General features: G+C 39.2%; 1 protein-coding gene across 6 annotated transcripts in view; it reads right to left on the bottom strand.

Annotated features, from left to right (window-relative positions):
• LOC110859725 (cAMP-dependent protein kinase type II regulatory subunit) overlaps positions 1 to 13,191 on the bottom strand; it is a 42,682-nt gene that overhangs the window by 7,325 nt on the left and 22,166 nt on the right. For 3 of the 6 annotated variants that reach the window (XM_022108695.2, XM_035859927.1, XM_022108696.2), the window contains exon 6: positions 75 to 178. In XM_022108695.2, coding sequence (XP_021964387.1) covers positions 75 to 178 — 104 coding nt within the window. Of the gene's footprint in view, positions 1 to 74; positions 179 to 1,145; positions 1,758 to 2,718; positions 3,740 to 9,003; positions 9,029 to 13,191 lie in introns of those variants that run through there. The other 3 variants (XM_035859929.1, XM_022108697.2, XM_035859928.1) reach the window with 3 other exon arrangements.

The following is a 13,191-nucleotide window of genomic DNA, read 5'->3' as shown; positions in this document are numbered from 1 at the left end:
AGATTTCATTTATTTAACGCATATTGGAAATGTGTCACGATTTAGTGACAAGAAGATCTTAGGGATTTTCTTACGGCGGGTTGATCGTCCGCGTCGTCTTCGGGATTATACGCTTCCGCAAAGACGGATTTCCTTCTCCCGACATTTCTTACAGGTGGGGTGGGTTCCGGCTCGGCATCTGTGATAGCATGACAAAAATTACATCGTTTAAAATCTATTATTATTAGTATGGCAATTATGTGGCGCAATTCTTCTCCCCTCATAAACATAAGATCTATATTTGCAACTAAACTGCAAGATGCATGCAAATACATTCATGAGAAGATGGATGGATGAAGGAGACATTACTCTCTTATTGCCTGCATGGTGGGCTGTAATGTGGTTCTGGTCGGTTAATCTTTACACAACAGTTATCATTAGTCTTCCCCACTTTCGAAAGGGTTGAATAACTAACTGCCAGCTATAACTTCTCGGGATACGAAAATGCATAAAGCAACACGTGGACGCACTCGACACTATATCCAATTTGTCGCAAGCCATGTCATAATGTGATGCGCGTCAATCGACCCCCGCAACGTTTTAACACTCCACTTTTACGCATACCGTGTACAATACAGGGCACAATTGGTGGTGAAAAAGTTGCAAAGCGTTATTAACTAACATGGACCTACATCTTTAAGTACTTAGGAAGACAACAACACCCATTTTCGTACGTAAGCTGTCCACATATGGGAATCAAGCCGTCAGAAAGTATTTATTTCGCAGTTTCTCAAAGTCAGGACAAGCTACGGAGATAAGTAATACATACATGCATACATACGCAGCTTGTTTATGTATGCATAAAAAACTACCACATGGTAAAAAAATACTGGCAAAGAATGCCATGAATATTTCCATAATTGAATTGCAAATGACACACTACCCAATAAAATAAACGATAAGTGTGCTATTATTGCCAAAACAAATCAAACCCACATATCGGGTCTTAAAAGTATAATCAATTTTTATACTCCTATAATATTCTACATGCATATATGTGATGAAAACAATTTAAGTAGTTGTCAAAAGCTTGGCTAAACACGAAACCAAAGCCTTGTCAATCTCTCCTAAAATAATTAATCATATTCTTTGTACTTGGTATTTACCAACTGATTTTTTTATGGCATCATCCCCTCCACTACTTAAAACACGATCACCTCCAGCAGGTTTAGATTCTGAGTCAGAATCTTCTGGCTGTGAAAGTGTTACAGTTCGAGCCCCCTTAAAACCACATATTCCCATTTGACTAGAATTTCACTCTGCAAACTTTTACTCTACGCTTATTTAATAGCCCACTTTCACAGTGTGCGACCTCACAAAACTGAAACGATCACTAAACCAAACCACCACTTGGACAAAACTTTTGCAACTTTGGAGGAGTCACTATTCGTTTAAAATTTTATTAAGACATCAACCGATACTTAAGCCAGGAATGTAATTACACTGTGACACAAGTGACACACACGCTTCTTCTCCTGCCGCAACAACTCTATATCCAACTTATTAACTTTTCTTCTTCAATGTATGTATGTATGCCTGGAATGAATTACACGCACAAGTTTTAGGCAAAGTAGGCAAAATAAATAGTGACACTAAATCCTTTGCTTGCTTTCCTTGGCAGATTTTAAATTATAGAACAGCACCAACTCATAATAAGCAGCGCTTCACTACTTGATGTATTTAGTTCACTTTGCACAAAATTATTTGCACATCACACAGCCATGCACACCACTACTCTCCTACTCCTGCTGGCCGTGTGTTATTGATTAAAACACACTTTTCCATTTCATTACACCAAGCTAGACCAGCGGCAAGCCACACTTTACTTATATAAAAAATACCACTGCCGACCTTACACGCCTAAAGTAAAGTATTGTTATATACTGTTCGTTAGCACAGCATTACAAAATCGAAATGGTTCTTGAGTTTACATTACTGGTCTCACTTACTGTATATGCACTATTCATATTCACCTTTCCTTGTGCTACTGCCACCATATTACCAACTCTGATTCATAATGAAATGACCATATCTCAAAATTGACGGGAATGAAATGACTAACAATTCAGGGTAGAAAATTAGTACGGGTACAGTAATAACAGAGTTTTTGAGGCTATTTAATAGTGTGTGTGCCTCGTAGCGACAGGACCAATATAACACTTTTGGGAATACGGTAATGATTCAAAATTTAACAATTTTCTTTACTCCTTTACCGAACGAGTATGGGAATTTTCGCTAACGAAACCAATACATGTACCAATTAGGTACAGAGATAGAGCAGTAATAGACCTACAAACGACTACTACGTCAGCATACATAGCATCGTTTATTTTATTCATATGTGAAACACCTTCCCTTGCGTGTAAGTACAATTTGTTACGGTTTATTAGCACCGAGCAGTATTATAAATGCAAATTTGAAAAGGACCAATTATAACTGACTCTGGTGGGGGGATAATTTATGGTAAATCGTAAATTTACCAACTACTGTAACTCAACGCAAGCAAGAAATAGAGATCAAATTGGTAACGCATTTATCTCCTTCACAGTAGACACCCAGCAGTGAAGTAATAAATATATCTACTTCACTACGAGACGTACTGACACTGACTGACATGAGGGATTTAAGCATTTGTTTCGACACCATCGAAATTCATAATTAATAATTTTTACACAATACCTTGATTTTCTGCATCTTCGCCATCACCACCACCACCAACAGCAGTAGAAGTGGTATCCGATAACATGTTGGACTTTAACAAGTCAGAAGGGTCAAAGTTTACAACCATGCTACAACTCTATGAATAGATTTGCTCAGAAACAAAACGGCGACCACTTTTTTAAGTGTCACAAACTAACGTCACTTTCCAAAAAAATATAAAGTTACGCCGGCGAAAACTTCACTTGTTGACTTGTTATGGGAAACTCAAGTTTCTTCCACTATCTGTCACTCGTCTTCTACACAGGTCGGGAGTCGTACAGTATCGTATCGATGTCCTGTCCTATCTTGATACACGGTACAATTTGACTGATTTATTCACCACAAATTTCAAGACTTGTACATACATACAATCCATCTGCTAATTAATCCTGTCACATAATTTCTTCCAGAGTAGGTGTTTAAGCGCACAAGTACATAATGAGTAGAATTTATCGGAATTGAGGAGAAAAGCAAATGGTCGCGTCGAATTCGATCGATATGTGTGTAATTCACCTTAAAGTGTCACGTAACTAAACCAATCAAGAGCGAAACAACGTGTCGAAACCGTTCCGAGATCAAAGCAAGACCAAAAAGGTGGACGAAGCAGAACTAGTAAATTTATAATCCTATGTATATAGAATAATCGTACAACGTCGAAATCGCTCAGAAAGTCAGAAATTGAATTACACTACCAAATTCCCTCTCCGTTCGACTTTAATAATTTATTAGTTTACATATGAAACCAAACTTTAATTGGTAATTTTATTACGTATACTTCTATATGTATCAGGAGCAGCAGCAGCACAATGTAACTCTCCTTCTAGCAAGGCAAACCAAAGTCATTAACTGGCAGGAAATTTACCAGTGAAACTAACATAACTTGATAAATATTTCAGTTCTCAAAATTCCTTATGTAGAATCAACCAAACAAGTTAACTGAAACTGGTAAGGAGTCCGAGAAGTTGTTGCTGCGGTGCTTAGTTTATAAAAATCTCTTACTAACTGACGAATACATTGCACTTATGCATCCCTCCTCAATCTTGGTTGGATGCAGACATAGGGCCTTGTACACTATGCACATATACATGTAAAACTTGACAAGTCTTGGGTTTACTTATGAAACATTTTATTATACACCCGCTGGTCACAGTTTACAATCAACAAGAAACGAACGCTTTTCTTCCAACAAACCAACCGTCATCATATCATACCACGCACGAACAATCGTCGTCTTCTTGCATCCAAAAACTACTAAACTACTCCTCGAACCGACGAACCAGTTCTTTTTTGCCGTGTTGGCGAAGTTTATCGTATTTTGCATAACAGACGAGCGGGGTGAAAATCTTGAGAGTGTGGTCGCCTTAATCGTAACAATTTTTTGCAACATGGTTATTGTAAATTCCCAACGAAGCACATATTCGCTGTCTTGATAATGACACAAATAGCAAAACCACCAGCATAACACAAGAAAATAATTCTAAACTCGAATTTGGGATGATGATGATGGTGAGGCGGAGGGTAGGCCGAGTCAGTCACTGCTTCGTAATAATCCTAATCTAATTCCTTATAAGTGCATACGCCTAATTCCTTTGTTCCCCAGTCGACAATGTTCAATAAGAATCGTATCAATTTGGAAGTGGAGTGAATGTATGGGTGCTTAGGTTAGTTTAGTTGATCCAATACGACTTGGAATTTGCAGACGTTGTACATATATTTGAAATAAAAATAAAATAAATGCTCGACGGGGGTTGACGTTTCAATATTATTATTATGATGACGCTGCGAGGTATCAGTTGGTCTAAGGTCTAGATTTTATTATTTACAAAACACAGCGTCTAAAATGGGACCGTTTGGTACAAAGGCTGCTGTTCGTTCTTCCTTTCTTGCGCAAATGACATGACGTGATTTGTATTTGTTCTGATGCTTTAAATATGATATTTATCACGTAATTATTACGCCTGCCAGAACCGATATGGCAAATTATTTATTCACTACCAAACTAACACAACAATTGAATTCTGGCACCAAATGAGGCATTGTATTTTGGCAAGATAAATCGGTTCGATAATGCAAATTGGATCCCCCACTACTGCTCTGTCTGACTAGCTATCTTTAAGACCACCTTTAATATGTATGTACATGTGACAATGGGGTATTAAAGTACTCTCAGTTGTTGATCTCGTTTCGCAAATTAAATCAATCACAAACCAAGCCTTCTGAAGGTAGCTGAAACCACAAACTTTCCTATTTAAAAGACCACACCACCCTTCTTGCCTCGAATTGCAATACTACTGAGACGCTGGAAACATGTAGCGTATCGTGTCCTTATCTTTCAAGACAGAAGACATGCGAAACCAAGCCAAGAAATAATACGAAATAATACGACATACTTGAGACTATAGTGTTACGTTACTTGTATGCGCTTTACTTAATAGCACATCATTTACACTAGAGTGGTGAAAGTAAAGTAAACCATTAGCTATTTGTATGGGCTTCATTAATGCTATCGTTTCTCTGCTGAGAGGCGAGTAAACTGGGAAGACTGGGATTTTTTACTTATTGTGACCAAACACCAACCACTCGCGTGCAGCTGGTTTAGTCATCTTTCTTCTTCAAGTTTTAGGTAATGATTCACCAAGAACCAGCGTTGAATACGAATTATTGACGGGTCGTTATTAGGACGTGAGAGTAATAAATCAATCCGTAAATGATCATTTGCTTGACGGCTGGCACACACAACTTGCAGAATCGAAGATATCGTAAATGAAATCACAACACGGCCACACGATATTCGATTTCAAAATACCCATGTATGAATGTGCACCCACCCACCAACACGAACGGTAGTCACGGAATAAGTAATCAACAAAAACTGTAACAAGTCTGTCAACCCAACACAACCACCTTAACAACACTACCTGCCTATTCGTAAAATAATTTAATCTCGTCCTCCCTCCCTTCTCAACTTACTACTTGACTTTGTCGTCGTCGCCGCGATGATAAAGCGACTGCGGACGAGTAGCAAAAACTATATGTAACGACACATTGACACACGATCGCTACAGAAGAACGCTTCTGTGTACCAACAGCAAAAAGACACCTTGCTTCTTTGTCGTCAAATTTCCAATTCAATTTGTGCCACAGTCCATAAAAATAATGTATATATACCTTTTCTGCCCAGTCTTATCACAGTATGGCCACTACACAAAAAAACCTGCTGCTGTCTTACATCACATCAAGGAGGGAGAAAGGCGATGAAATAATCATTAAGTTCACTGTCTCTTACTTTTCATTACTTTTACGTCCGTCGCAAGTCAAAGCCAGTTTCTCTCTCTCTTCCTCCTAGTCATTACATAATGACATTGAGTGAGTTTTGACTACAAGGAGACAAAAACCTCTTCAAAACCTTTCTTGTTATTATTTTGCATTTATATTTTCTCTCAACAAAACAAGAACCATTCTCGTTGATGATGATGATTAGTCAAGGAGGCGACGACGACGACGGTGACGGGCACAACACAATCTTATCTTATCTTTCTTCACTAACTCTGTGAAACTTGCGATAAAGAAGAAAGCAGAGAGAAAGATGGAAGGAATGGAAGGGTAATAATGATGAGTGACAACAAGGAGGAGAGGGATTGATTTTTTGTCAAATGTCACCTCTTCACAAGGACGCAACAAACAAGAATAAAGCGACAGCGATTACACCAACATTAAAGTCATCGATGTACTTATGTTGTAAAGGTGAACGTCAAACTGTTGACGTTCGTTTAGTTTACGTGGGTCGGTCGGTGCTGCTTTTTTCCCTTTGAAGCTTTTCAAGTGCTGGTGAAAAGAACTCAATTTTATTTATTTTCGTTGTATGTAGCTTCTTTGAATTTTAAAAGTGAGAAGAATTTCATGTCGTTATTGCCATTGTGCTGGAGTATAACAAAAGAATAATGTGGACAATAATATTTTCTTCCTTTTCCTAACACAACTTTAACGAAACAATTCCACAAAAGTTACGGAATTGTTGTATGGCATCGACCCAGCCACAAACCCAATGATCGAGACTGATCAAGATTTTAAATAAAAATGAGTTCTTTGCAACCAGTTTGATAATTTATGACCTGCTGTTCCGTTAAATGCTAAATATCGCTAAATGCCGGCTGTAGCAATAACCAAACGATGTAATTTAAGAAGTCATTGTTATATTTCATTTCTTGCTTGCGTGCGTGTTACCCCCTCCCCAAAGAAAAAAACTCAATTCTTTTACGTCTTCCCACGTTACTAGTTACGTAAGTAATTGTTGAAACCGGTAAAGATAAATACAAAGTGTTTTGAACCCAAAACCTGCTGGTGCGCATGTATATGCACGATGATAAAGAAAGTACGAATTGACACACGACAGCTGCAGACCAATTTCTCACATCGATCACATCAAAAGCAACCCTGATCCAATCAAGGATGATCCAAATCCAACTTTACCGTGTAAATACTTGCTAAGGTCTACTATAGACTAACAAAATATTGCACCAATTTAACAACAAAGGGAAAACCTTCTCCCTCTCTCTACCGAAATCCAAAGTAATTAAGGATATGGACGACATGAAAGGAGACCTGAATCTCGATTGTCAACTCCACTCCTATAATAAAAGTTGGCCCCTTTCCTACTACCCCCACCACCACCACTTTCATCTCCAAAAGAGTAAAAGTAATCGCAGGTTTTGACAGCCAGCTTTTCTCTTTTGCTGTTGTAACCGCAATAAACGAAACGACAGTTCAACTCTTGGGAATCGTGGGCGGCTCGTTATATACGGGACGACTTGAACCATAACACAAGAGTCAAAGAAATAAGATAAGTCCGTGTCAGTCACAATTACGAAACAACAACCAGCCAGACGAACCAGACCGAGACGAAACGTCGGCGTAGACTAAACTATAACCGGTCCCCGTCCATAAGCTCATTCCCAAATAAATCTTTAATTGATATATTATGATAATGAAAACGCAACAATATATTTATGTACAACTTGTACGAACATAAATATAGTTGTAGGTACAGTACAACGACACGAAACAGAGTGTATGTAAGTATATATATCTACGTGGGTCCGTAAAGTTATTGCGACACACAGAACAACAGACACAGAACAGACAAGATTTTCACCACGGCACACTTTCACTCCATCACGACATGAAACATGAACTGAGAACGACGTTCGCCTTCCATCATCATTCAGTCACAATTCATCAGAATCATCCCACCATTTGCGACTCACATAAACAGTTTTGCTTTACATTTGTATTCCGTCAGAGACGATAGTTTAGTTTTAGCACTGGGACGACGACATCATCACAATTTCTAACACGAAGGCAAGAATGGTAAAGTTGGGCATTTGTATGCCTACCTACTAGAGATGAAATGAATCAGCCCATCCATACGGACTATGTGTACGAGAACTAGAGGATGAAGGCGACAGAGGATGACAACGTTAATTCAATTTCCACACTCGGTGCCCTATTCTCCGTCCGTTTGTACATCCAATCGAGACCCTTCTTCTTACTGGGAGATGACAAGTTTATAGGACTCGGAGGGGGAAAGATGGACTTTCTCTGCTTTCTCTCTCCCTGTCTCAACTACTCCTGCTGCTGATGATTCTTCCATTACTTTCTACAGGCATTACTTTGCTTAACAAATCTACTATCAAACTAAGTGTTAAGCGACTCTTAACTAGACCAACTACAAATTCATACCTAGTCTTCCTTGTTAAGAAAGACTGCGACACGATGACTAATGGGATGAAGAAAAGCGACATACATAAACCCATCCTACAAGAGGCTAGTGATTACAAGTGGGGCAAAAAAAATCTCAAAGTGACATGACAGACAGACAGACAGGCACTTACTCAGATAAAAAAATCTCTGCCGTCCTGCTACACTTGTCGTCTTTGGATCAAGTTAAAAAAAATCTTTTAAAAAAATCAAGGGAAAGCTTTCAAGGAAAATTCCATAATGCAAGAGTCCTGGACTAGAGCAATTCTGTAAGAGTGAACAAAGTTCTAGAAGACTCCAAGTTGAGTTCACAACAATAAATTAGGACTTTGAAAATCAGGACAGTTCTTATTAGTCAACTTATTAGCACATCTATCATATAAAATTGTGTCGCAATTCCTGCCCGACGTTACGACACAGAAAGATGAAAGGTGTCAACATTACGCAATGCTTACTTTACACTGCAAGTGTCAAAAGTCAATAAAATAATTAAAAGGAAGAACCCACCCAGTGCCATCATGAGTATAATGACTTCCGCTCGTCGTTACTTGCAGCACTACAAAGCAGTAATCAGCAGTCCCCCCACTTGCTCTGTGTGAATGAGGAGATTATATCTTGAAACTTATTCAATGACAACATTTATGTCGACTTCAAGTGGAGAGTCTTCTGAACGTGGTCGATTCCTAGTCCTTCCAGAGATCCAATTCCATTCAATAACTGGGTCTTTAACAGATTCGATCAATGTGACACCCACGAGGATAATGTCCAGTCCACCACACACACAAGCACTAAATCCGCTCACCCATGGAAAACTGGACGACACTATTTTTCGAAATTTTTTTAAAAATGGCTAATCAAACTGGGCAGAATCCAATCCTCCTTCCCACGAGCAGGCCTGTTTTCAACTGAACTGAGGAGCCAGAGACATAACTTCCTGTATTAATAATAGATATCTGCCTCACCTCACTATATCTGTTTTAGGACACAATGCGAATATTATTATATTATTGCTCTTCCTCCTCCACCACTGACTGACATAGGAGAAGATGCCATTCTACCACTGGTAGGAAAATGCTAATTAATTTAATCTGCGTCGGGGCACCGCTATTATTCCTGGTTAACTACGCAACCATTATAATAATATTACAGGTGGAGATGCCAAAGAGTCACTAATTGCTTTCTCTCCTCTTCTCTTTTGATGTTCGGCGCAGACACAGGCAGCGAGTAAAAAAAACTCCTAATTTAGGGCCAGGATAGAATTACGACACCAGTAATATTGTCGGTCGGAGATGCGAATGGATTATACGCCGTTATGATGAATAGTTGGGGGCCGTGGTGGTGGTGGTGTTACGACAATTATACGATCTTCCAGACGACGAACGAGTTAGGTGAGAAGTAGGCCAACATTCCAAAGCAGTTCAAGAATGACAATGGTCTGTACTACTGCTAGGCTTAATCGCACCACAAAACAGACCACCGCTTATTATACTGGCCGTGACACGACCCGCTTTTCGAGTACAATTGATTCTTAATGCTATGCTGGCGGGCCTTCTGCTCCTATTACCATTACAATCACGATACAAATCAGACCCCAAGTTTAGTCTAGGTTTTCTTTCTTCGGTATCCTTGCAGAGAATGGAGGAGGACCAAGTTCGAATTCGTCACGGGCGCTTGTACTACTTAGGATCCTTAGTGGATGTGTGATAGTGCAGGATTCGGCAGTAAATACCACGTCCTTCTCGTCGTCATTTTGTATTTACCAGTGGAAAGTTTATCCAGACAACAATTCTATTCAATGTTCAACTCCAGAGTCATTTCAACTTTTTCCCCCAACGAGGACACACAAACTTTTACTGCCACAAATAATACATACTTGACTAACTTGACTCTCGCTCTTTGCTCTATAGTCGCACTACAGGTTTACGTAAGTCAACAGCAATATTCACTTGACTCTCCAGCAGAAGCAGCATCATCAACTACTTACTTACTTTCACCCCTGGAGAAAGTATGGACTAAAAATCACCCACCTCACTCTCACTCACTCACTTTCTCTCTCTCTCCTGCCCGGTCCAGCCGAGTAAACAAAGCAATCAAAAATCACAACCACTTTGCTTGCTCTTTCTTCACGCGGTAATAAATCTGGACCAATTTCGCATACTAACAATGCGATGGTGTGAAGTGTAACCCTCCGATTTGGCTGAAATTTTAAAATTAGGTGGTCCAAGCCAATACAACTAACGTTTCTTCAGGCAGTTTGTGCGATGGTGAGAGTTACTCAAAATATTTGAGGTCAAAGTTCAAAAAACGGCCGACTTTTTTCAGGCGGAGTGAGAAAACTCCACTTCCATTCTCTTCCCCTCGCTTTGATTTTCACTCCGAAAAATAATTCATTTCAACAACTTTAAATTTAATTTTTTATAGAAAAATATTAATTATTCATTCCACATGTGACTATATGATTATCTTCATAAAAGTCCACAAAACAATACGATAAACTGCACCAGCTGAATTTGATGAATGTGGGATTGCCACAATTCAGGTCGCAACTAATATTTTTTTCTCTAAAACAAACTTCGCTTACATTTTTAAACTCGGGCTTTTCGTCATCACCCCATGATCCGCTTGAGTACCAACAATATCGAATCACAGGAGCATTTAAAATATTAATATATAATTGGATATTAGAATAACCAACGCTTTCGAAATGGAAAGCAAGTTAAGTTTTTCCATGTTTATTTGCCGTTGGCGAATTTATAAATTAACTTTTATGTAAATTTGTACTAGAAATAAGTAAAAATCTCACTTATTTAATTATAAATTAAATTAAGTATGTATAATGCGTATTAATTGCTCTTTAAGCTATAATTAATAATGTTTATTTTTTATTATTTTGCATCAAAGCTTGTGCTTGAGCATGAAGGCGTATGCATGAGCGAGACGCCTGAATAAAATCAAAGCGAGGGGAAGAGAATGGAAGTGGAGTTTTCTCACTCCGCCTGAAAAAAGTCGGCCGTTTTTTGAACTTTGACCTCAAATATTTTGAGTAACTCTCACCATCGCACAAACTGCCTGAAGAAACGTTAGTTGTATTGGCTTGGACCACCTAATTTTAAAATTTCAGCCAAATCGGAGGGTTACACTTCACACCATCGCATTGTAAATGAAACTCACTTTTATTAAAATACACACACGTTTCGTCAACACGAATTGAATTCCATGTGTGAGAAGAAGAAAAGTTTAAAATTTTAAAACTTTCTCACCCTGACTCGTCCTACCCGAGGAGGAGAAGGAAAAGGGCTGAAATAATGCATGGCACGATGAACGAGAATTTGTTGAGCTCCTCTTCACGCTTAGACTGGCTTGGTTCCCACACCACACTACCGTACCGTCAGAAATGTAGGAATGAAGTTGAATGATGAAATGGAAGAGGAGGATGAGGCTTTTCGATGGAATTTGGATTCTTTCTATTCCATTTTTACGTCATGTCCGTCAGGATGATGCCGTGCTGTGTCGTCAACCAACCACGAATTGGAAGAACTGACAACTCGAAGCAGTAGCAGCAGCTTCTTCTCTTTTTCCTATCAACAACCCCCTTACACGACCACACAATTTAATACAAACGTTAATACGATTCTATTACTGGGAGCGGACCCGATATGCCATGCACAAAGTAGTTCTTCAACAGAGCGAGAGAGCCGAAAGAGTGAAAGAAATAAGTTAACTTGGTCACAGCTAAATGCGAAATCCTGTGGTTTTCGGGTCTCATCTCCTCTCCAGTTTCTCGTGGTTCATCACTTGGTCCAATTTCAATTCCAACTTGTACAATACATACATCCTCATCTCGTTCTCGCTGACAAACGAAATCTATTCTTTTTGTCATACAAATTACTTTGTGCCATGCGAGCTAGCGAGCGAGTGGGATACAACACGTGAAGAAGAAAATCCGGCCAACTTTCTCCTCCTCAAAAGGAGAAGAAAAAGTCAAAGATACCTGAATAATGAGAATGGAAGAAGAGATCTCCTCTTTTTTCACCCAACCCACATTTGAATTTCGCCCAATTCTCGTGAATGTGTGAATGTGCAGATTCCCATCGGCTTTCACTTTCGCGAAAGGAGGCGATTTCTCCAATTTCACAGACATGAAAGGGGAGAGAGGGAAAGGGAAGAAAAATAAATGCCTAAAACCAAACCACCGACCAAAACCGGGCAGATCTGTACATGGCCCTTCTCGCCAGCCTTTGTCATAACATCGAGTTTCTCGTACTTGTATGTAGAACAATGGAGAAAATGAGAATGAGAGAAAGTATTAGAGAATGGATTCAACCCTCGGCACACCTAATGCGGTTGCACACTGACTCCTATACATAAATTAAATTGAACACTTTTCCAGACTACCAATAAAACCAGGAGGTAGACAAAGACGGAACGAGAGAGGAAGGTTGAGGTAGTAAGTAGTAGTAATAGTGAAAGCGGCAGTTTGTGGTGGGTTCGTCGGTGCCCGTTGGGAAATCCTACCCTATCCTGAAGATGAGGTTAGAGTTGAGGTTCTCGTCGTGGTGGTGGTAGCGGTATCCATACCTCGGAATTCGGAATCTATCTCTCCTTTTATCCACGACAAATTTCTCTTTGAAATGCGAACAAGAAAGTAACACGATACGAAGCACGAGCACGCTAACAAAAACATATTAGACAACA

The sequence above is a fragment of the Folsomia candida genome, unplaced genomic scaffold (assembly GCF_002217175.1).
Source record: "Folsomia candida strain VU population unplaced genomic scaffold, ASM221717v1 Fcan01_Sc028, whole genome shotgun sequence".
In the NCBI taxonomy this organism is placed as follows: Eukaryota; Metazoa; Arthropoda; class Collembola; order Entomobryomorpha; family Isotomidae; genus Folsomia; species Folsomia candida.
The sequence above is the reverse complement of the archived record's forward strand: the minus strand, read 5'-3'. Positions and strand labels throughout refer to the sequence as shown.